The 23,286-nt window shown below is 37.5% G+C and overlaps 2 protein-coding genes, 1 long non-coding RNA gene and 1 pseudogene across 10 annotated transcripts; 2 read left to right on the plus strand and 2 right to left on the minus strand.

Annotated features, from left to right (window-relative positions):
- Window positions 1-300: 300 nt before the first annotated feature.
- LOC145204899 (uncharacterized) lies at window positions 301-1,143 on the minus strand. Its single transcript, XR_013853550.1, has 2 exons — window positions 675-1,143; window positions 301-597 (listed from the first exon to the last, which is right to left on the minus strand). It is a non-coding gene; the product is annotated as an uncharacterized LOC145204899 (long non-coding RNA).
- A 1,120-nt stretch (window positions 1,144-2,263) lies between these two features.
- On the plus strand, window positions 2,264-17,606 carry LOC145205264 (uncharacterized). Of its 7 annotated transcripts, none has more exons than XM_080077944.1 (14): window positions 2,264-2,400; window positions 4,455-4,573; window positions 4,762-4,972; window positions 5,115-5,221; window positions 5,873-5,945; window positions 7,466-7,595; window positions 8,231-8,396; window positions 8,664-8,832; window positions 9,083-9,180; window positions 9,393-9,464; window positions 9,580-9,735; window positions 9,793-9,955; window positions 11,247-11,401; window positions 13,819-13,885. In XM_080077944.1, the coding sequence occupies exons 1-13, from the start codon at window positions 2,379-2,381 to the stop codon at window positions 11,381-11,383; spliced, it is 1,623 nt and encodes a 540-aa protein (XP_079934070.1). In that variant the 5' UTR covers window positions 2,264-2,378; the 3' UTR covers window positions 11,384-11,401; window positions 13,819-13,885. The 7 variants fall into 7 exon arrangements, 6 of the variants coding, with proteins under 6 accessions (XP_079934070.1, XP_079934071.1, XP_079934073.1 ...); XM_080077945.1 differs by lacking the exon at window positions 13,819-13,885 and adding an exon at window positions 13,563-13,627; XM_080077947.1 differs by lacking the exon at window positions 2,264-2,400 and adding an exon at window positions 3,788-4,291.
- Window positions 2,896-3,716, minus strand: LOC145205272 (luciferin 4-monooxygenase-like). Its single transcript, XM_080077957.1, has 4 exons — window positions 3,657-3,716; window positions 3,441-3,596; window positions 3,214-3,376; window positions 2,896-3,153 (listed from the first exon to the last, which is right to left on the minus strand). Exons 2-4 carry the CDS (start codon window positions 3,591-3,593, stop codon window positions 3,020-3,022), a joined length of 450 nt encoding a protein of 149 aa, XP_079934083.1. The 5' UTR covers window positions 3,594-3,596; window positions 3,657-3,716; the 3' UTR covers window positions 2,896-3,019.
- A 1,405-nt stretch (window positions 17,607-19,011) lies between the features above and the next one.
- LOC145204573 (uncharacterized) lies at window positions 19,012-23,186 on the plus strand (annotated as a pseudogene). Its single transcript, XR_013853505.1, has 12 exons — window positions 19,012-19,831; window positions 20,034-20,244; window positions 20,483-20,589; window positions 20,656-20,728; window positions 20,810-20,962; window positions 21,310-21,475; window positions 21,747-21,915; window positions 22,156-22,253; window positions 22,416-22,511; window positions 22,573-22,728; window positions 22,793-22,955; window positions 23,014-23,186. The product of XR_013853505.1 is annotated as an uncharacterized LOC145204573 (transcript).
- The last annotated feature ends 100 nt before the right edge of the window (window positions 23,187-23,286 follow it).

Raw genomic sequence — 23,286 nt, forward strand, 5'->3', positions numbered from 1 at the left:
TTCATGTTTGTGTTACGTACGATTTTCTGGTGACAATCATAGATATATACGGTTGTTTTACACCGAAAGTTTACATCGGATCATACATGATTTAATACGAAGTTCTTACATGATTTTCTGAGAATATACTCGCATAATCCGTACATATACCCGTGGTTTTCTGATGTTAAACTATGATAAACCTATCGTGATTATCTGAGAATACACTCGCATAATCCCTACCGAATGTATAGTTTTCTAACATTAAACTATGATACCCCTATCGTGGAACGTCATCGTTTCACAAATTTCACACTCATAAAGAAAGAACATATTTTAATGAACGAAAAGCCATCAGAATATATAGGCGATTATAAACATGTCGCAACAAACAAGTTGTGGGTGTTCACATTAGGTAATTTATGGGCGACCACAAGGCCCAGTTGCACTAAGCCTCGTCCTCAACGAATGATGCAATATAGGTTCTGTTACAAAACCACTTCCGCTGTCGGTTTAATTTTGCCGTTGTCCCATCGGCTGCGTCCACCAGAACAATGTTGATGTCGTAAACGATTGTTTTGTTCTTTTTATTCTTGCATTCAATGAGTGGAGTAACATCTACACAAAGTCAATTAAGTTGTTATTTTGTTTTGAAAAAGCTTGTACACGTCTAAAATAATGTAAATTCTACTTACTGCGATGAAGTGAATACATTTTTTTAATCCTTGATGCAGATTTCGAGTGCTGTCGTTTGGGCCCCAATCGTCAGTTTGTTGCATCAGACTCAGATGAATCACTGTCTATATTACCAACTTCTTGCCTCTTTTCTGCCATATTACTATTTTTCATCAGCTAGGCTTTCCGTCTTTTTTTCATCAAATGGTTTGTTACATACGCTAGTAGGATCCGGCATTCTTAATTCCATTATTTCAAGTCTTACCTAAATACACCTAATGCATACAGCAGTCTAAATTAACCCAAATTTTGCGTCAAAAACGCTGATAAGTTTAAACCCGTCTTCAAATCGCTTGAACGTCTGTGTGAGCAATATAATTTTTTAAATAGGCCAACACCGCCTAGACAAAACCGCTTTTCACGCGTCGCAGCGGATTCATTGTTGTCAAACGGGCCGAAGTCTTTCTCTCGCTCTAATTATCTGTGGGGGTCGGGAAGGGAGATAACAGCATGTCATTGCCATGCGATCTCTTGGTTATTTTCACCTAGAGAATTTAAAAGAAATGTTTGCAAAAGAAAAGTTGAAACAGGACATATACTGCAGGAGATTACAGACATCGTTGTGCGGTGACGCGCAAGTCTATTAAAAAAATTGCAACCAATTTTCACATAACGGGACAAGTGGTCTCATGTAAAAAAATAACTCGCCACTATATCCTACATCAACACATTCTACTCCTGAATTTGTATGTAGCCTAAGCGGTGATTATGAAAAATGCTTTGCGAAAAACACCCAAGAATTTTTTACATAACCCTTACAAAAATCAAAAAAGAAAACAGCGGTTCATTTCAAGTGTGAATGTTCATTGAAATATCGCAGAAATTCGTAGGTTAATGATAGAATTACACTAGAAAATCGAATGTACTTGTTTAACAAGAACTTCTGTGATAATCGCACTATATTTCTGGTATATCATGTATGATTCGGAGATAGCCCTTGGATAAAGTTCGACTGGGCACAACCGTTGGGCAGCTGTCCCAACAAGTCTAATAACGATACTTGGTAAATTCCTCGAGATTTTTTCACCATAAACGATCCTGTTTCCATTCAGAGACCATCTGTTACACTAGGCTGCATGAAAACACATGCAAACAGGCCATTTTTAGAGCTCTAGTTGTTAACACTTGCCATCGGCAACCGAGCGCATGCAGTGTTGGTTAATTATTAAAATAAAAAGTTTAAACTCTCACCACGTATCTGAAACTTCGGACTGTTGTGTTTGCTTTGGGCAATAAATCCTGCACATGTTGACTTAATTTGCCGCAATAACTGCTAATTTAAAAATATCTAGGACATTTGTTTGTGACAAATATGAACGTTTACACAGACTGACCATTACGATGCAAACGTTTAGAATTAAATTGTTCATATTCCCCGTGTTGCTAATTAGGTTTGAGTGTGAAATTTGTGAGAAACACATTGGGGGACAACTTTGCTCTCTGATGAGATTGACCGTGCAAGACATAGAAATGTGCAACGTCTGTGTGGTTCGTTGCCAGGTCAGGCTTTATACCTGCTACTGGTACCACGTAGCCCAGTACAACCTGTCGCGGGTCGAGTGGCCGTCGACTAAACCGGCTTCCCATTCGTCTGCAGCCTTGCAGCAGTCACGCATTGGTTTGTGAAAGGCTAGGGGGACAACCCTGACTCAAAAATCCCAGGAATGTCTCTGAGCAAGTGTCCAGGTAGACGCTCGAAAAAAATAATGAACACAAGCAGTGTTTTTTTAAGGTGCAAATTTCTCCAGCGGTTTCCCAAAATTTGGACTTGCAACTACAACTACAGTTTTTGGCATTTAAATGAAACACTTGCCGTCTCTTAAAACTACTTAGCGGTCACCCAAACCAAACCTTAAAAAAAACCTGAACACAAGAACAAAAATGACCCTCAGTCCCTGGCAAAAAAAGGGTGCTTCGGATTGCAACTTCGGGTCCTCTTCTCGTTAGAGAGAGATGCGAACCGAAGGTAGAACCTTGTGTCCATAAAAGCGAGGGGACGCCAAGTCCCGGCCGATTGATTGATTGTGTGGCTTGAACTCTGAAGTACGAAATTAACTGCAAACTTTCGTTGACAATAACAAGAACCAAAGTCCACTAACTAGCATTAAATATGCGCTCAAAAGTAAACTTACAGCTTTCTGACAAAGTTAAAAACTTACTAGATTCCAAACCTTGCGGAACAACAATGTTATGAGCAGTTTCGAATCAGTGTGAAGTCTTACAGTTTATTTGGAATACTAGAATGCAGTAAACGTCATATAAGTAATGTGCGTCTGAATATGTGATCGTCAGCATTAAATTTCAATCAATATTTTGACAAAATTCGTTTTTTCTCTGATTCTTTTAAAATGCGACGAAGAATTTTTCCACTTTCTGATTTCGGAATTGCCTCGATAAAGGTGATTCCCCCACGCAGATACTTGTACTTTGCAACTTTTTCTGCGTAAAACAACATTGAGTTTTAGAAAGTAGAAAAAAAAATCATGTAACTGGTAAAACCTTTCATGAAATCGTGAATTTCTTTCTCTGTGAGATCTCGATCTTTTTTGACAACGTAAGCTTTGGGTAATTCCCCTGCTTTAGGATCGGGAACACCAATGACTCCTACGTCAGTAATCTTTGGATGACGTAACAATACGTCTTCCAACTCAGCTGGTGCCACCTAGTGACAATTAGAAAGTTTTAGGTGATCTGTTTTAACAAAAGTGTATTCTCATAAAACTAACTTGAAATCCTTTGTACTTTATCAGCTCTTTCAGTCGATCAACGATGTAGATAAACTCGTTATCATCGTAATGTCCGATATCTCCTGTATGTAACCAGCCTTCACTGTCAATCGTTTTTGCTGTCGCTTCAGGGTTCTTGTAATAACCTTTCATAACCTACAGCATAAATAAAAGCAGCGGGTAATGTGTTCGCAGTAAAGAAATTGTGCAGTTTACCTGTGGGCCTTTGTAGCAAATTTCACCGTCTTCATTAGGACCCAGTTCCCTTCCGCTGTCTGTATCGCAAAACGGCAAATACTACGAATAAATTGAATGAAGTTAAATTGAAACGCAAGAAATAATAAACAAACAAACAATGGCGTTTTACCAGATAAACAAGAAAAAAAAAACATTTTTCAAGAAACGAAATAATATCAGTATCTATTGTCCGACTTGAGATAAATGTTTCGAAAATAACCTAGGGTTTTAGCATTTACTTTGTTTTTCAAAACAGCTCGGGCAGGCTAGGTATTTATTACCAAAAATAAGCAACCTTTATTTAACTTTTTATCCAATACATGTGATGTGCCGAGGCGTTGCTAACACTTGACCAAAACAGAAAAACCACAAGTACTTTATCTTTTATTTGTTTCTGTCGGGTAAGAAATGGAATTAAGTTCGCAGTAACATGATGTACCATATTGGTTTTTATTACCATGGTAAGTAATCTATGGTATTACCAACTGCCCTGGCCGAATATTAACAATAAATATTAAAAGGGCGCGAAATTGCAAAGGTCGCTACAACGAAAAGGGAAAAACCCGCTTTGCAAAAACTTTGGTTCTGTGAAATTTCAAGTGTGCAGGAAGCAGGTATTAAGTTTGGAAAGTTTTTGCGATACCGCGGTCCTACCTTGCGTTATGTGCGATAGTTTAGTTGTAAGAGGTTTATTGCTATTGCACTTTTGTATTCCTGCGGTTTACTTTTAACAGTTTAAACGCAGACGCAAGGACACCAGTATTTCTCTTTATTAAGTGTTGAATGCAGCAACGATGCCCGTTCGAAGTCCACTGCCGGATATGGATATTCCTGACATAAGTTTTGCAGACCACATGTTTGCAAGTCTTAGAAACAAAGAACCAAAAGTTGCCATAGTAAGAGAAGGCAATTATAAATGCTTTAAGTCACTTGTTTTGTCCTGTGTTTTTGTGCCACTCTACAGTCATGTGTTACTATGTTTGTTGCGTTCAAGTGCACATGAACAAAATACAATACGATAAGATACTTGTATTTAAAATGTGCTAAATGTAAAACTGATTTATAAATTGTCTTGCAATTGCAGATAGATGGTTCCAGAAACTGTAAACAATACACTCCTAAAAAAATTCGTGAAAATGCCATTAAATGTGGGAGCGCATTTTACCGCATGGGGTTGAGGAAGGGTGATGTGGTGGCAACTTGTCTCACAAACTGTGCCGAATACGCATTCATAGTGATTGGAGTGAATGCATGTGGTGGAATAGTTACTACAATAAACCCAAACTACACCAAAGGTAGTTTAACTGCATATCCCATTTGCTAAGCATGTATACATATACAAGATTTATAACTCCTATGTGGCTGAAAAGGCTGATTAGCCAACATCATAGGTATTCAAAAGACCTCAAAATAAAAACGTTTAAAAATATTTTTCAGAGGAGTTACTGCACCAGTTCAAACAAACTCAACCAAAATTTGTGTTTGTTAACTCTGAAAACTATCAAAAAGTAAAAGACATTTGTGCACAATTACCAAACTTCAAGGTAAACTAAAATGTTAAACATTTTATCAATTCTTTCCAACTTATTATAAGACTTTCATGTATTTATAGTTATAACTGTATGTATTTGGTTTATTAATTTTGAGATGATTTCACTGTCCCTGCTATGACAACTGGGCAGAGCTTTTGTTTTATTTAATATTTTGGCACAAAACTGTTGTCATCATTAGGTAGAGAATAAAAAGTAAAGGAAACATTCAACAACTCGTAATTATAAAACTGTGCCTAGTCAAAGAAGAGAAATATGTGCTAACTAACAAGTTGAACTGATGTCATTAGTGGTATGTGTCAGCCCAATTACGATAAACCTTATTTGATCCACACCCATTTTGCCAAAACAATTGTCTGGATTAGTCAAAGATCAGGATTAACTGATGTCGATTAGTTAAAGCCTTATCACATTACAAAGCATTTGTACATCATGTTTTCTCCAAATTAGGCAAATATCCCGATTAACTGACATCAGTTTAATCAAGGTTTACTGTACCACAAAATTGCTGACCATGTGTTTGAAATAATCTCTGTAACATCTTGTTGCTACTTTAAAAGGGTAGATACCCAGTTGTTCACTTCTTCTCGAGCTAAATATACTTTATTTTCCCAACTGTATAGTTTTTAACATTGTGTTTAATAGGCCATCATTAATATGGAAGAGAATGCACAAGCTTTGTCATATTCTGCATTCATTGGTCACGGAAAGCTGCATGGCAAGTTATTTTGACAAATTAGTCAAACTATGTACGACAGAAATTTAATGTTCATTTATTATGGGTCCCCTTCCTTGAAGGGGACACATCTTGATTTTACTCGATTTCTTTTTTTTTTTTTTCTTTTTTTTTCTTCTTTTTTTTTTTCTTCCCTGAAGTTTGTCCACCCCATTTTGCCCTGAAATGTTTGATGGATTTAGATGAAACTTTCACAGATGGTAGATATAGTTGTGTAGATGTGCCATCTGCTTCGTTTGTCATGATAACCCCAGTATTTACCCCGCTAGACCCCAAAATGTAAAATGTGGTTTGTGCGCACCACAAACGTTAGTTTTGTGTGATGTTATAAAGACAACTACATATGGTACTCATGTTTAAGGATTGCTTGGTGAACGTGTTTGCGGATAGCAGTCAAGGGGGTTGTTCACAGCCTTGTGACGTCATAAGTCATTAGGTTGTTTGTTAAAACGCCCCCTAGTGGTCAAAATTGAAACATTGGCCAATTTGGACAAAATTTTACAGGATTGTTGTTTGGGTCATCTTGTGACGTCATAAGTTATTACGGTTGTTGGTTAAAACGCCCCCTAGTGGTCGAAATTGAAACATTGGCCGATTTGGACAAAATTTTACAGGATTGTTGTTTGGGTCATTGCAGTTTCATATTTTCAACATTAGGGTGAAGAACCCCATCAGTTACCCCACTAGCCCCCTAAAATGGGTGAATATTTAAACAGGGTCGGAATTGGCTGAAATTTGGATAGCTTGTATAATTTGCCATTTACAATTGATGATTGTTGTGTTAAAACCTGTAGCCCCAGCATTTACCCCACTAGCCCCCTAAAATGGGTGAATTTTTAAACAGGGTTGGATTTGGCTGAAATTTGGATAGCTTGTAGAATTTGCCATTTACAAATGATGATTGTTGTGTTAAACCCTGTAGCCCCATCAGTTACCCCACTAGCCCCCTAAAAAGGATAAATTTTTTAAACAGGGTCGGAATTGGCTGAAATTTGGATAGCTTGTACAATTTGCCATTTACAAATGACGATTGTTGTGTTAAACCCTGTAGCCCCAATAGTCACCCTGCTAGCCCCCTAAAATGGGTGAGTTTTTAAACAGTGGGCAATTGTTGGAAATGTTATGCCATTTATAGGTATCGATTGTTGTGTTTTACTTCTTTGTTTTAAACTAGACAAACTTTAAACAATGCTTGAATTGAGTCGATTTGTATAGTTTGAACTTTGCATAGCATGACTATTTAATCCTAGTACCAATCACAGTGTTTTACTTTACAACACCAAAGTTTCTTATGGTTATCTCTTGAAATGCAGTGTTTACAACTTTGCATGTGTGGGGACCCATGAGTTTCTGCCTGCAGAAACAACTAACGTTTTAAAAGACGGTGGCAAATATGGGACCCAATATAAAATAAGTGAAGGAATTATATTTATGTTTTAAAATAGATCATAGTGTATGTGCAAGGGCAATATGTGCTAAGCCACCCTTCTAGTTGGATGTAGATTTTCCACTTGGTGTCAAAGTTTCTTCTGAAGATGTTGCAATTATTCTGTTCTCAAGTGGAACCACTGGATTGGCAAAAGGAGTGATGTTGACACAAAAAAATGTTATGGCCATTTTTACAATATATAAGTAGGTACTATTATTGCTTTGAATCAGCTAAATTGGGTTTGGTCTGAAACTGAATATTTGACAGTTTTATTTCCAAACATATTTAACCAAATCAACAGAATCATTTGTGACACCACATGAAGTCAGACAGAGCGCTTTTTGAATGTAAAAATAAGTTTTACAATGAGGCAAACAATGGAGTAAAGAATGCTTGTGTTTTATTATCCTTTTTTTTGTTCTGTGGGTTTTAGGGTTGCCATTTGATACCAAACTTAGAATGAATAACTGATCCTTTGTCAAAAAAATTATATTGCTTCAAAAACTATAATAGTTAACATGACTTTAGTTTTTGTGTAGTGTAAAAAAGTGTGACATACCTAACAAGGCAGGAATGACATTTTTATGATTTATAATTGGTTTTGTAAAATGGCTGTCCAAGTCTTTGTGAAAAGTTTATACCTGCCTTTCATGTCTTTCCCTTTTTATTTCTTTTTTTTGAAAACACACTTGGTTTTTACTATGTTAAAAAATGACCTAACATGTTTGAAAATGTCTCAAAACTTAAAAGAGTTTTCACATCTTTCAAAAGATGTGTACTTGCAAACATGCAGGCAAGTAGTATTTTTTGCAAGATTATTTTTTTACCTTATGCTCAGGGCATCTCAGAGTTTCTTACCCAGTGATGTTCTGTACCTTGTGCTGCCTATGTTTCATATTTATGGAATTCTAACAACACATCTGTCTATTGCACATGGAAGTCAAGTTGTGCTGAGAAAGAGGTTTCATTTTAATCAGATGCTGCAAGATATACAAAAATATAAGGTTGGCATGTTGATCATAACAGGTCTGGTGTAAATAATCTGAAATTTGTGTTTTTCATTCTGTGTTTAGCGTTTTTATTGCCAAAAACACTGAAGAAATTCACTTTATAACTAAAAATAGCTTCATTTATTCAGACAATACTGAGGCATTTAGTACCCTTAATCAGCCATACATTCTTTGTTCAGTACTGTAATAAATTTAATATTGATTCCGGCTCTGTGTAGACATCTTCTTTCTTATTCAAACGAATCTATGTATTTTAAACAGATTACCAAATTTTCAACAGCTCCACCAATCATTGTCGGTTTGGACCAACTTCCATCAGATCATGGTTTTGACCTTTCAACCTTGAGTGAGGTCGGTTCAGGTGCGGCTCCGTTACCTGAAAGTGTGGCAAAGTCTGTAGGCAAAAAGTTAAACATCAAAGTGAACCAAGGTGAGTGGTAGATTTGCTACTTTATTGTTTCAGGAAAAATGTTTCAGTTTTAAAGAACTAGTACTTTAGAAGAAAGAGCTGAAGGATATGTTTTATATTTTCGTTATAGCAGTCGAATTTCTATTTTAGAAACTGTGTTTACTGCATCCAAAACTAACATAAAAAATCAACATACTAAAACTTTAAAGTGTGATGTGAACATAATTACAATTCATGGCTGACAGGTTAGTCTGTTAATTATTAATTGCAGTTTGGGGACTGACTGAATGCCCCAAAATAGCGATCCCTTTGAAAGAAGCAACTCCAGTCAGTTCGGTGGGCAGCGTTACACCCAACACACTACTTAAGGTGAGTTTAATCACTGACAGTGGCCATTTCCTTGTGTTTGGTTATTTATAAACGGTGCTTACAAAATCGACACGGCTTGTTAAAAAACTGGCCAAGAAGGCCTTAAAATCTAATTCCCAATGTTGGGGAAAGAAAAAGAAAGGTTTAGCCACCAAAAAAGTTAAAAAAATAAAACTGAAATATTATTTATGTAATGATATTACATTGTGTAGGTTATTGATCTTAATACTGGAAAAGAACTGGGACCCAATCAAGATGGAGAGTTATGGGTTAAAGGGCCTCAGGTAATGTTAAGGAATGCAATCATGAAGAGTAAAACAAAAACAACCAGAAAATTGCATTTGGTGCAAAATAAATACAATGCCTGATCACCAAACGGTAAAGTTAAGGTTCTTTTAGATTATGAAGGGATACTTAAACAATCCTGAAGCTACAGCAAAGGCAATTGACAGTGAAGGCTGGTTTCATACAGGAGATATCGGACATTACGATGATAACGAGTTTATCTATATCGTTGATCGACTGAAAGAGCTGATAAAGTACAAAGGATTTCAAGTTAGTTGATACAAAAATACATTTTATGGAATGAAGTAAGCATTACGTCATATTCAGGTGGCACCAGCCGAATTGGAAGACGTTTTGTTACGTCATCCCAAGATTGTTGACTCAGGAGTCATAGGTGTTCCCGATCTCGAAGCAGGGGAATTACCCAAAGCTTTAATTGTCAAAAAAGATCCATCCCTCACAGAGCAAGAAATTCACGAGTTTCTGAAAGGTTTAAATCGCTCTAAATCCGTTTTTCCACCTAACAAATGCTTGGTTATTATGGGTCCCCTTCCTTGAAGGGGACACATCTTGATTTTACTCGATTTCTTTTTTTCTTTTTTCTTTTTTTTTCTTTTTTTTTTTTTTCTTCCCTGAAGTTTGTCCACCCCTTTTTGCCCTGAAATGTTTGATGGATTTGGATGAAACTTTCACAGATGGTAGATATAGTTGTGTAGATGTGCCATCTGCTTCGTTTGTCATGATAACCCCAGTATTTACCCCGCTAGCCCCCAAAATGTAAAATGTGGTTTGTGCGCACCACAAACATTAGTTTTGTGTGATGTTATAAAGGCAACTACATATGGTACTCATGTTTAAGGATTGCTTGGTGAACGTGTTTGCGGATAGCAGTCAAGGGGGTTGTTCACAGCCTTGTGACGTCACAAGTCATTACGGTTGTTGGTTAAAACGCCCCCTAGTGGTCAAAATAGAAACATTGGCCGATTTAGACAAAATTTTACAGGATTGTTGTTTGGGTCATTGCAGATTCATATTTTCAACATTAGGGTGAAGAACCCCATCAGTTACCCCACTACCCCCATAAAATGGGTGAATTTTTAAACAGGGTTGGATTTGGCTGAAATTTGGATAGCTTGTAGAATTTGCCATTGACAAATGACGATTGTTGTGTTAAACCTTGTAGCCCCAGCATTTACCCCACTAGCCCCCTAAAAAGGGTAAATTATTTAAACAGGGTCGGAATTGGCTGAAATTTGGATAGCTTGTACAATTTACCATTTACAAATGACGATTGTTGTGTTAAACCCTGTAGCCCCAATAGTCACCCTACTAGCCCCCTAAAATGGGTGAGTTTTTAAACAGTGCGCAATTGTTGGAAATGTTATGCCATTTATAGGTATCGAATGTTGTATTTTACTTCTTTGTTTTAAACTAGACAAACTTTAAACAATGCTTGAATTGAGTAGATTTGTATAGTTTGAACTTTGCATAGCATGACTATTTAATCTTAGTACCAATCACAGTGTTTTACTTTACAACACCAATGTTTCTTATGGTTATCTCTTGAAATGCAGTATTTACAACTTTGCATGTGTGGGGACCCATGAGTTTCTACCTGCAGAAACAACTAACGTTTTAAAAGACGGTGGCTAATATGGGACCCAATATAAAATAAGTGAAGGAATTATATTGCCGTTTTAGAATACGATTTAGTGTATGGACAATGGCAAAATGTGCTAAGCCACCCCTCTAGTTTTTAACAGTGCTTTGTCATTTTGCAGATAAAGTGTCGAAGTTTAAATACCTGAGTGGCGGAATAACATTTGTTGATGCCATTCCTAAGTCTGCGAGCGGCAAAATTCTGCGCAGGGTTTTAAGGCGTCGAGTGGAGGAAATAAAAATTTCATCAAAATATTGAAGCCGACTTAATTCACATGTTCGTAATTTTATTTATTCATCGTGCAATCATTTTTTATTATTTCTTGCGCTTACGTGAGGTACTACAGTGTAATTTTAAATATTTAACCACATTCATCGAAATGCAGATGTTTCCAATGACAAATTCGTAGGGAAGTCGCGATAGGTTCTAATTTTTTTTTGATGACCATTTCAGTGTGTCCAGTCTGAACGGCTGTGTGTTTAGGGGAATAAGTTGTGGTGGGCGCTTGGCATAGGAGGTGGCGCAAGTTTGGATAAAAATATGTTGCCGTATTTACGATTGTAAACCACATGTTGAGGTGTAAAAAGGTAATGTAAGCCACACGCCGGAATTTTAGGTTGCCTTATTTACTTGACGTGCAATCATTTTTTTTCTGATGACTATGAAAGTGTGTCAAGTCGAAAAGATCCTGTGCGATAAAAATAACGGTTTTATGGTAGTGTGCCGGTTCTTGGCAAGGAGGTGGTACAAGTTGGATAGTGTAACTCTGTTTTGTTCCCGTTGGGTCAAAATGCTGACATTAATTAAATATTCACCTTGCGTCTGTGAATTTGAATTATTGCTTACAGCTGATCGTTGTCGTTTTTTTTGTCGTTTTAGGCTTGGGTTAGGTGCATGGTTGGTACAAGTAAAAACAGTTTAATTTAGAGCAGTAGTTCTAAAATGTTGGTGTCACCTAGCGCTAGCTTTCCTCCCATGTTACCCAGAAGGTACCTCTGCAGCTTAAATATGGCCCTATGAGCTAAAAGGGGCATAAAATCAGCAAAAAACACACTTGTGAATGGGAGCGGTGCGTGACCGCCACAATACACCAAGCGTGATCGACCAGAACAAATGCAGTTTTAGCTCTTCACTGGTACAAGTTGAAAGGAATGTGTACTGTCTGCAGTTAGTGGTATCATGTTGAGTTAACCCTTAGCATTTTTATATTTTAAACGCTAAAACATCAATTATCGCATTGACATTGTACGTGGAATAATATCGTTTTGATTGTTGTTTGTTTTAAGAGGGGCATTTATGAATTATGTAGACACAATAGGGGCGGTACAGGAGAAAATGGTTGAGAAACACTGATTTATAGCTTTTAATGTTCTCATTTGAAGTGTGAAATTTGTTACTTTTGTAGCAGACAGCTGGTTTATTCACTTCTAGTTACAATGCACTTTTGTACTTTTTATTGCGGAACTCTTTGAAAGAAACGTTTGTATATTTGTCTAACACACACTATTCTGCGACTGCTTGGCTGAGGTACAAAGTTTACACCTCCCTTGTAAATCATTGACCGACTTACAACGAACAATGTAGACTGGCTTGACTCGAAAGGAACCAGAGCGTAAAAAATGTTTACACCTCACATTTTGACGTTGTTTCTGTGCAACTACAACTAAAGAGTTTCCGTACCCGCTTCTAGTGGTTGGCTACAGCCGCGTCTATACCATGTAACGAAAGTTAGAAAGAGGCAAAATTGAGGCAACAACAAGTGTTAAACAGATAAATGAAAATCAGCAATGCAAAAAAAAACGTTACGTGCAGTGGCATTTAGTTCAAAAGGGCATTGGCTCTGAGCGGTAAAGGTTGGCGACCCTTGTCGTAGAGTTATGAACTTAGATCTACAGAGTTTGCGAGGGTTCATAACAACAGCATCACGTGTGCTTTCTGCGTAGTTAAGGATCTGAATACATTGTGCTTAAGTCTGCAAAAGTTGATATAACTTGTGTCGTTTGTGGATGTCTGTGAAAAGCACTGACTGTGTTTGTTAATACGCTGACGATATTTTGTTTATATGTAACTGCACACTTAAGATGGATTAGATTCTGACCAAAGTACATATAGCTTGGGACTTGGTAAAACAAGCTACACATGTCAGCATGTTATTGCGCTTGAGGCAGACTTGGTTCGTCGTTTTTAAAACCGCTGTTATGTGAATCTATGTATTGGCAGTTTTTGAACGAAGACGTAACAACCATGTAAAATGGCAGGACATATCTTTATGGCATAGTGAAGCGTATATCATTGGTTTTCCGTGTAGTTTGAAAGCGTTTTCCTGAACTGTTACATAACTTAGTCGCTATGTTGGTCTTATGCTTACGCCGAGATCCACTACTAACTTAATATCAGTAATATTTACAAAGTATTAATATTAAACGTGTTTCATTAGACGTTGCAGTAACAAAAGTATTGTAAAATGCCGCTTCGAAGTCCAATGCCTGATTTAGTAATTCCTAATGTCAGTTTTGGTGATTATATGTTTTCGAATCTCGCTAGAAGCAAAAACAAGGTTACTGTGGTAAGTTACTACTTTTTTCTCAAACCCTGGGATAAAAACATGATTGGTTTATCAATCTTTGTTTTTTGTATGTGAAGCGTTTGTTGACCAGTTTCGTTCTTGACGTGTGTTTTCCATGTTATCTCAGATTGACAGTTCAAACAATGACAACCAGTACACGTCCCAGGAAGTACGTGAGAACTCCATGAAATGTGGGAGCGCATTTTACCGCATGGGGTTGATGAAGGGTGATGTGGTGGCAACTTGTCTCACAAACTGTGCCGAATACACATTCATAGTGATGGGAGTGAATGCATGCGGTGGAATACTTACTACGTCAAACCCAAACTACACCAAAGGTTGGATTAAAGCTTCCCAATTCAATTTATAGTGAAGTTGTTTGTTTATAGCTGAATCAGACTTGTAAGTCTGGCCTGGTTTGGGCTTGAGTTTATTTGATGGGCCCCCACTTTAAATTCGCTGTCCGTACTCTTTTGAAGGTATAAATTGCTAGTTGTTGGTTTTGAAGGTATAAACTAAGTAGCTAGTTGTTGGTTTAAACCTTATGTTCGACATTTGTTTCGGTCATTGGCTACTGTTAATGTCCTCTTTATTATGGTCCAGTCAATTAAACTTCCGGACCCAAACGGGCTTTCTAAATACTGTTCAGGGCGTATACTTTCGGGCTCGAATATCATTACACCCATATTTGTGAACTTATCAGTTATTTGACGTTGATAAATATATCACAACAACGTATTCATTGATTGGGTTTCAAATTCAAACTTTTCCCTCGCGTATCTAAAATCAAAAGCTACGAAGTAGGCTAACATGTTCTATTTTTAGATGAACTTTCATTCCAGTTCAAACAATCCGAACCTAAATTTGTTTTCTGCAATTCTGAGAACTACGTAAAAGTACAAGAAGTTTGTTCAGAACTAAATTCTGTTAAGGTAAGTTACCATTATACTTTGTTTTATACTAGTAATAACAGAGTACACATTATGTCACTTTGGCAGGAAATATTTAACATGGAAGAACAAACAAATCGAAAAACATTTTCCCAATTTCTTGCCAAGGGAAATTCCAAAGGTTAGACATTATATCACATACACTTGCATTGATTTGTAAAATATATAAGATTCAATTTATTTATCAGACTTTCCTCTTGGCGTTTCTGTCGACCCGGACGATGTGGCTTTAATTCTCTACTCTAGCGGAACCACTGGGCTTCCTAAGGGTGTCATGCTTACACACAGAAACTTGGTTTCAATTTTTACCGAATGCGAGTAGGTTGACTTGAAAAAAACTTATAAAATCCTAAACAAATGTATATATCCGCACTAGTTTCTGCTTGGCTCATGCTAACCTCTATTCTTGTAAAAAGTGGACATAGCTTTTGCCGTTCGAAAGCGTTACATTTCATTTGCATGTCAGACAACACAGTACTTTTTTCTTGTTTAAAACCTGAACATAAATTTAGGACTAGGATCAGCCTTAAGTTGTTTATCCAAACCTAGGTCGGGTTGTGTGTTTAAATCCCACCGCAGGTAACATTTTCTCTAGCCTACGTGTGTTAAACTCATGCTTCGTCGCGATTTGAAATAATAAATTTACCCTTTCAGGTGCGCGTTTCGACTTTCTCGTCTGGATATCGTCTACCTGGTTCTTCCCATGTTCCACATCTACGGTATTATGATGTCACTTTTGGTGATGTCGCAAGGAGCCAAAGTTGTTCTGAAGAAACGATTCGACTTCATGCAAATGTTGCGAGACATTCAGAAATACAAGGTTTGCAACCTGACCTTTTATATGTAAGCTGCAGACAGTACGCAATGATCCGACTAACAAGGTCTGATCATAGCAGTTTGTGATGAGACACTGTCCGCATTGGCTAGTGTGGCCACTTCGACGCAATGAGACCTTTATAGGTCGAACCATGGTGTACTCTCTGCGGCTTGCTTGTGATGTAAAAGATTGATATTTTCATACTCCCTGATAAATGTATTGTTGATATATTTCCACGCATAGATCACCACTTTTACTGCTGCGCCACCCATTATAGTGGGCATGGACCAACTTCCACCAAATCATGGTTTTGATATTTCATCTTTAAGAGAACTTGGCTCTGGTGCTGCTCCTCTGGCTGAAAGTGTGGCGCTCTCTGTTTCCAAGAAACTTAACGTCAACATAAAACAAGGTGATTTCAATTATAGGTTTGTTCACTAGGAAGCTGGTCTTCATTTGAGGCATAGGAAAATATACACAACTTATTTACAACAATCTACATATGCATCAACAATAACTGCATCAGACAAACCACATGGATTACCTTTCGTTTTTCGTATTACAATTAAATCACTAAATTTTGCAGGACGTGTTTTTTTTCACCATTAAGTTTCATTTTTGGTGTAATGAGTCTGGTTCTTTGTAAATTATCATGTGTCGTTATATAGTTTGGGGCTTGACAGAGGGAGCACCTGGAACGCTACACATGGACGTTTACACTCCTGTACTTTCGGTTGGAAGCGTCGCACCAAACACTTTGTTGAAGGTAAAGTGTACTTTAGTTGATTCAAACCCATGCCTGATGCATTTCTTTCCCTCAAAGCACAGGCGCGGGTTCGAATCTCACTTGAGACTTTTGTCATTCTATTGCTCATGCACTTTGTGTAATTCGTTGTTCGCTGACCTCTACTTTAGCAGCAGATCCGGTACACGGCGAAATGTGCCTAACCCTTTTGTGCGTTGTCAGATTATTGATACAAACAGTGGAAGGGAACTAGGCCCTAATGAAGACGGTGAAATTTGCATTAAAGGCCCACAGGTAAACTGCACACAATCTCTTAAGTCCTAACACATTTCAAGCCCTTTTCATTACGTTGTAGGTGATGAAAGGTTATTACAAGAACCCTGAAGCAACTGCAAAGACGATTAACAGTGAAGGCTGGTTACATACAGGAGATATCGGACATTACGATGATAACGAGTTTATCTATATCGTTGATCGACTGAAAGAGCTGATAAAGTACAAAGGATTTCAAGTTAGTTTCATGAGTATACACGTGTGTTGAAACAGATCGAAAAACCTTCGAATTCTCACTAGGTGGCACCAGCTGAATTGGAAGACGTATTGTTACGTCATCCTAAGATTGTTGACGTAGGAGTTATCGGTGTTTCTGATCTCGAAGCAGGGGAATTACCCAAAGCTTATGTTGTGAGAAAAGATCCAACTCTCACAGAGAAAGAAATCCATGAATTTATCAAAGGTAACAGAATATCGTTTTATTATTCAGTATCTGAAAAACACGTTTTATTCTCTTTCAGACAAAGTTACAAAATTTAAGTATCTTCGTGGAGGAATCACCTTTATTGACGTCATACCCAAGTCTCCTAGCGGAAAAATTTTGCGTCGCGTTTTGAAAGATATGGAAAAGAAAAAGTCGAAATATTGAGTAGTCGCTAATTAGTAATTGCATTGACTTGGTACGATTTAAAACCAGCTTGTTTATTTCATTGCAGCAACATTAACAAACATGTTTTCATGTAACAAAACATCTTGGCCTTTACCCACACTGAAGAAAGGTATCAGTTTGAGTGATATTATTGCAGTTTGATTGATTCAAGACACCATTGGTGTGCTAAAATGTCATTGATGTTATTGTGCATCACTTCTTCTTTAAAAATATCACTAGAATCTCCAAGCTTATGGCTTGGTGATGAAGACTATAATGAACCTTATGTCTATTGTTTTAAGTTGATGGAAAACAGTCAGTCATCTATGCGCAAGATTTTGAGATATGCATATTTCGCTTTTACAGCATCATCGGCATCTGCGGGCAAACATGAAATATCGGGTCGATGAAGCTGAAACTGTACATATCTTATTGTGCTGTTTAATGCCAATTCAAATGTGAATAAACTTGCTCAAAACAATTCCCCAACCAAGATCATGTTACTTGGAAACTTGTCTGCAAAAAAACAAAAATATTGTATCACGGTAATTACCCAACAAATTTAGGTTTCACTCCCTGAATTGCATCCAAATATTTCTGGCGCAGACTCATTGCTGTTCCCGATCTCGAAGCAGGGAAATTTCCTAAAGCTTATAAAGATTCAGATCTCACACAGAAAAAAAAATCCATGAGTTTTTAAAAGGTTCATATCGCCTAAATTCGTTTTTCCACTTTACAAAAGTGTCAAAGTTCAAATACATGAGTGGCGGAATTACATTTGTTGATGCCATTCCTAAGTCTGCTAGTGAGGGGTTTTGAGGTGAAGAGTGAAGAAAACAAAATTTTCATCAAAATATTGAAGCCATCTTATTTATATTTTCGTAATTTTATGTACGGTTCGTGCAATCATTTTTTCCTGCTCTTGCGTTAGGTTTAATTTAAAAATCGAACCTTATTCAACGAAGTGCAGACGTTACAAATGACAGTTTGGAAAGGTTCTCACTTTTTTTCTCTTTTTGATAAGTCTGTCAAGTCTGAACGACTGTGTGATTTTAGAAGAATGGCTTTTATGGTCGTGGGGTCAGCGCTTGGCAATGGGGTGGTACAATTTGGATGGAATGTAACTCAGTTTTCCGTTAGAATATTGCTTCGCTAATCAATAGCTTTTCATTTTGGTTTCAGAAACTTTTAGGATTTTATTTGTGCAAAGTGCTGGCGGTTTGTAGAAATGAAAGCTATATTTTTGTTGAGGTGCTCTAGAGCAGTGCTCTTCAACCGGTGTGCACGGTGCACCCTAGAGTGCACCAAAATATGCATGGGGTGCACCAGTACGAAAAGGTATACAAGGGTGCATCACAAACTTTTAATGAACCATTAATATTTAAGTTTTAGGCTATTAGAAAAAAGATGTAGGTTTCAACTGATGTATAAATGAACCTCTGTATTTTAAAATAATGTTAATGTCCAACACTTTTACGTCAAAAGACGTTTTGCGCATGGTGCGGATTGACGTTAATTTATGTCAAAAGTTTTTGATCAAAAATGCGGGTGCCCGTTAATGTACGTCGAGACCAAACAGGGTGCATGAGTTCGTCACAACAACTTTAAGGGTTCACCAAACCAAAAAAGGTTGAAGAACACTGCTCTAGAGCACTTTGTCGGCAAGCGTGGACAAAATGACTTTTGTGCCAGACTTAATGATAGCCTATACTTTATTATTGACTTTCTAGTTAAATTACCCTTAGTGGTTCTCGTTCTCACTTGGTATTGTTATATTAGACTTAGCATTTTCTATTTGCGAAACACTGCGACTGCCTGGCTTCGGTACAAAGTTCAAAGTTTAAACCTCTGAACCACCCTGACCAATGATGACCTACCTACGGCAAACAATGTAGGTTGGCTTTATACGGTTTCATTAAGCGTTGCCGCTAGCTCGTAGTGAAGGAACTAGAGCGGAACAATGTTTGCACCACAAGTTTCGACCTTATTTCTGTGCAATCCAACGTGGCAATAGAGCTTGTACGCGTGGCAATATAGCTTGTAAGCGTTGTTGACATCGTTGTTATGTTAAGCAGGCTGTACCGCAACCGTTGCTGCTTAGTAGTGAATCTGTCCGCATATTAATCAACTGTCAAAGTCTCCGAAGATAATTCTTTATTGGTCGTTTGCGGATGTCTGTGGAATTTACATTCGCTCATTTTTAATACACGGACGATTTGTTTGTTAATGTGTAAGTAGGTCACGATGAATTACATTCCGAGTAAGGAACACATAGCTTAGGGCTGGTAAAACACGTTACACATGTCAGCATTTTGTCCTGCTTGTGGCAGATTTGATTGGTCGACGTTAAAACCGCTGTTACATATATCTTTATTGGCAGGTTTTACCGAAGAAATAACAACCATTCAAAAACGCAGGCATTCTTAATTAATAATGAAGCGTATAGGTTATTGTTTTTTCGAGGTATTTTGACACGTTGTCAAAACCGTATTATTTATTTTAGCCGCCATGTTATTTTTGGCGAACAGCAAGAAAGGTAACATTCATGAAATATTAACATTAAACGTGTTTCATTAGACGTTGCTGCAATAAAAGAGTTGCAAAATGCCACTTCGAAGTCCAAAGCCGGATTTGGTAATTCCTAACATCAGTTTTAGTGATTATGTGTTTTCGAATCTTGCTAGAAACGGGAATAAGGTTACCGTGGTAAGTCACTTTCATCTCAAGGTTATTAAGCCGTCTAAGCGGTAAACTATGAGCAAACTTTATTGGTTTAACAGTTGCTGTTTGACTTCAATTTTGTTTCATGTGTATGGTCTAATTGGTGTTATGTCTTAACATTGGTGGGTTTAAGAAGCGTTTTTTAACTTGTCATATTCTTGATGTGGAATTCCTATATTTTTCTCAGATTGACAGTTCAAACAATGACAACCAGTACACGTCCCAGGAAGTACTTGAGAATGCCATGAAATGTGGGAGTGCATTTTACCGCATGGGGTTGAGGAAGGGTGATGTGGTGGCAACTTGCCTCACAAACTGTGCCGAATACGCTTTAATAGTGATGGGAGCGAATGAATGCGGTGGAATACTTACTACGTCAAATCCAAACTACACCAAAGGTTAGCTTAAAGCTTGTATCAATTTATTGTGAAGTTGATTGATTTTACCCAAATATGTGGCACCAAAAATGTTTCCGGGCTACACACAGTGCACACAGTTTCGATCTGTAAGGACTCATTAGTGTAGCTGGTGACCAGATGTCGCGTATGTGCCACTGTAGCTACACATTTTCTAAAATCAAAAACAGCAATGCAACTTATACATTGTAGCCTATAGCGTAACATGTATTATTTTTAGGTGAACTTTCCTTCCAGTACAAACATTCCGAACCCAAATCTGTTTTCTGCAATTCTGAGAACTACGTCAAAGTAAAAGAAGTTTGTGCGGAAATAAATTCGGTTAAGGTAAGTTACCATTATACTTTGTTTTATACTAGTAATAACAGAGTACACATTATGTCACTTTGGCAGGAAATATTTAACATGGAAGAACAACCAAATCGAAAAACATTTTCCCAATTTCTTGCAAAGGGAAATTTCAAAGGTTAGACATTATATTATACAAGTACTAATGTAGCTTTTGCTTTGGTTGAATAATTACATAAGATTCAACTTTGTTTATCAGACTTTCTTCTCGACGTTTCTGTCGACCCGGATGATGTGGCTTTAATCCTCTACTCCAGCGGAACCACTGGGCTTCCTAAGGGCGTCATGCTCACTAACAGAAACCTGGTTTCAATTTTTACCGAATGCGAGTGGGTTGACTCGGGAAAAAAAAGTATAAAATTTAATAAAAACAGCATAACAACCAGTTTTTTCGCACAATTTTATGTTTAGCTTATATAGACTCGTCAGAGCGTATTTCATTTGAAAGAGTCGATATCATTCGCATATAGGGTAGTAAATTACTTACTCCCACAGCGCTGAAGCATTTATCCAGCCCGAGACTCGTGTTGGCGGTTCGAATCCCACCACAGGCTAGTTTTTTTCTAGCCTACGCCTTGCCATATGGGAATGCTTGGTGACCGGCTGATTCGGTATATCGCCTTCAATAGACCTGTCGTGCTATAATTTGTGTTAAAGTTATGTTTCGTACTTAACTTGAAATAATAATTTACCTATCAGGGGCGCGTTCCGCCTTTCACGTCTTGACATCGTCTACCTGGTTCTTCCCATGTTCCACATCTTTGGGATTATGATGTCATTTCTGGTGATGTCATCAGGAGCTAAAGTTGTTCTAAAGAAACGTTTCGACTTCTTGCAAATGTTGCGAGACATTCAGAAATACAAGGTCTTTGTTTTCTTGCAACTTTTTTCATGCAACTTTTTCAAAATCAGTTCATACTAGTTCGACTATTAAGGTCTCATCAGTGCAGCTGGTGACAAGAAACTGGCCGTATTGGGTAGTGTATGGACACTCTGCAACCGGCTGCACTAATGGGACCTTAGGGTTAATTGGTCAAAACAAAGGGTTAATTCTGTCTGCAGCTTGCATGTAATGTAAAAGATCGATACTGGTATATTTCCTAGTAACTGCAATGTTGTTATATTTTGAAGAATAGATCACCACTTTTCCTGCAGTCCCACCCATTATAGTAGGAATGGACCAACTGCCATCAAATCATGGTTTCGATATTTCATCTTTAAGAGAACTTTGCTCTGGTGCTGCTCCGTTAGCTGAAAGTGTGGCGTTGTCTGTGTCCAAGAAATTTAACGTCAACATTACGCAAGGTAACTTTAACCATACGTTGCTCACTTCAACCAAGAAGTATATTCGCAAAGTCATGTCTATCAATTTGCAATGGCATGAAACACTAACATCAAAGAGAAACCACATGACTTATTCTTTGTTTTTCGCATTTAAGATCATTGGGATGTTGTTGTTTTTTCACCGCCAAGTTGTATGAACTTCTTGTTAGATTAACTGTAGCGTTAATATGTATCTGAAAATTATTGTCTGTTGTTGTATAGTTTGGGGTTTGACTGAGGGAACACCTGGAACTCGACACATGGACATTTATACTCCTTTACTGTCAATTGGAAGTGTCGCACCAAACACTTTGTTGAAGGTAAATTGTTATGTGGTTGACTATACGGTGTTGCTTTGTTCTGAGTCCCAATTACTTAACAATTTTACACAACCCATGCCGGCGCATTTCTTCCCTTTAAGCCACCGGTTGTCGGTTCGAATCTCACTTAAGACTTTATCATCAGTGATGGATAAATAAACCTGTTGCATTTCTTTGCGTTGTCATACTATTGATCCAGATAGCGGAAGGGAACTGGGTCCCAATGAAGACGGTGAAATTTGCATTAAAGGCCCACAGGTAAACTGCACATAATCTCGTAACCGTCAACACATTGCAAGTTGCTTCATTTATGTTGTAGTTGATGAAAGGTTATTACAAGAACCCTGAAGCAACAGCAAAGACGATTGACAATGAAAGCTGGTTACATACATGAGATATCGGACATTACGATGATAACGAGTTTATCTACATCGTTGATCGACTGAAAGAGCTGATAAAGTACAAAGGATTTCAAGTGAGTTTTATGAAAATACACGTGTGTTGAAACAGATCACCTAAAACCTTCGAATTCTCACTAGGTGGCACCAGCTGAATTGGAAGACGTATTGTTACGTCATCCAAAGATTACTGACGTAGGAGTTATCGGTATTCCCGATCCTAAAGCAGGGGAATTACCCAAAGCTTATGTTGTCAGAAAAGACCCAACTCTCACAGAGAAAGAAATCCCCGAATTTATCAAAAGTAACAGAATATCGTATCATTTTTCAGTATCTGAAAAACACGTTTTATTCTCTTTCAGACAAAGTTACAAAATTTAAGTATCTTCGTGGGGGAATCACCTTTATTGACGTCATACCCAAGTCTCCCAGCGGAAAAATTTTGCGTCGCGTTCTAAAAGATATGGAAAAGAAAAAAATCGAAATATTGAGCAGTTTTTAATTAATAAATACAATAACTTGGTACGATTTCAAACCAGCTTATTAATTTTATTGCAGGAACAAATAATGCTTAGAAGATTGAAGTAAAGTCTTGATATGGACGTAACTTACCATGGTAACCTTATTCCCCCTTC

Source organism: Phallusia mammillata, chromosome 8, assembly GCF_965637545.1.
Source record: "Phallusia mammillata chromosome 8, kaPhaMamm4.hap1.1, whole genome shotgun sequence".
NCBI classification, from domain to species: Eukaryota; Metazoa; Chordata; class Ascidiacea; order Phlebobranchia; family Ascidiidae; genus Phallusia; species Phallusia mammillata.

Bases quoted from the DNA above. Each gene is read 5' to 3' on its own strand.
- LOC145205272 (XM_080077957.1), bottom strand. From the start codon at position 3,593: ATGAAAGGTTATTACAAGAACCCTGAAGCGACAGCAAAAACGATTGAC. The intron at 3,377-3,440 runs GTTAGTTTTATG...AATTGTCACTAG, and splicing joins TAAAGTACAAAGGATTTCAA to GTGGCACCAGCTGAGTTGGA. The intron at 3,154-3,213 runs GTTTTACCAGTT...TGTTTTACGCAG, and splicing joins AATTCACGATTTCATGAAAG to AAAAAGTTGCAAAGTACAAG.
- LOC145205264 (XM_080077944.1), top strand. From the start codon at position 2,379: ATGTCTCTGAGCAAGTGTCCAG. The intron at 2,401-4,454 runs GTAGACGCTCGA...CTCTTTATTAAG, and splicing joins GTCTCTGAGCAAGTGTCCAG to TGTTGAATGCAGCAACGATG. The intron at 8,397-8,663 runs GTTGGCATGTTG...TATTTTAAACAG, and splicing joins AAGATATACAAAAATATAAG to ATTACCAAATTTTCAACAGC.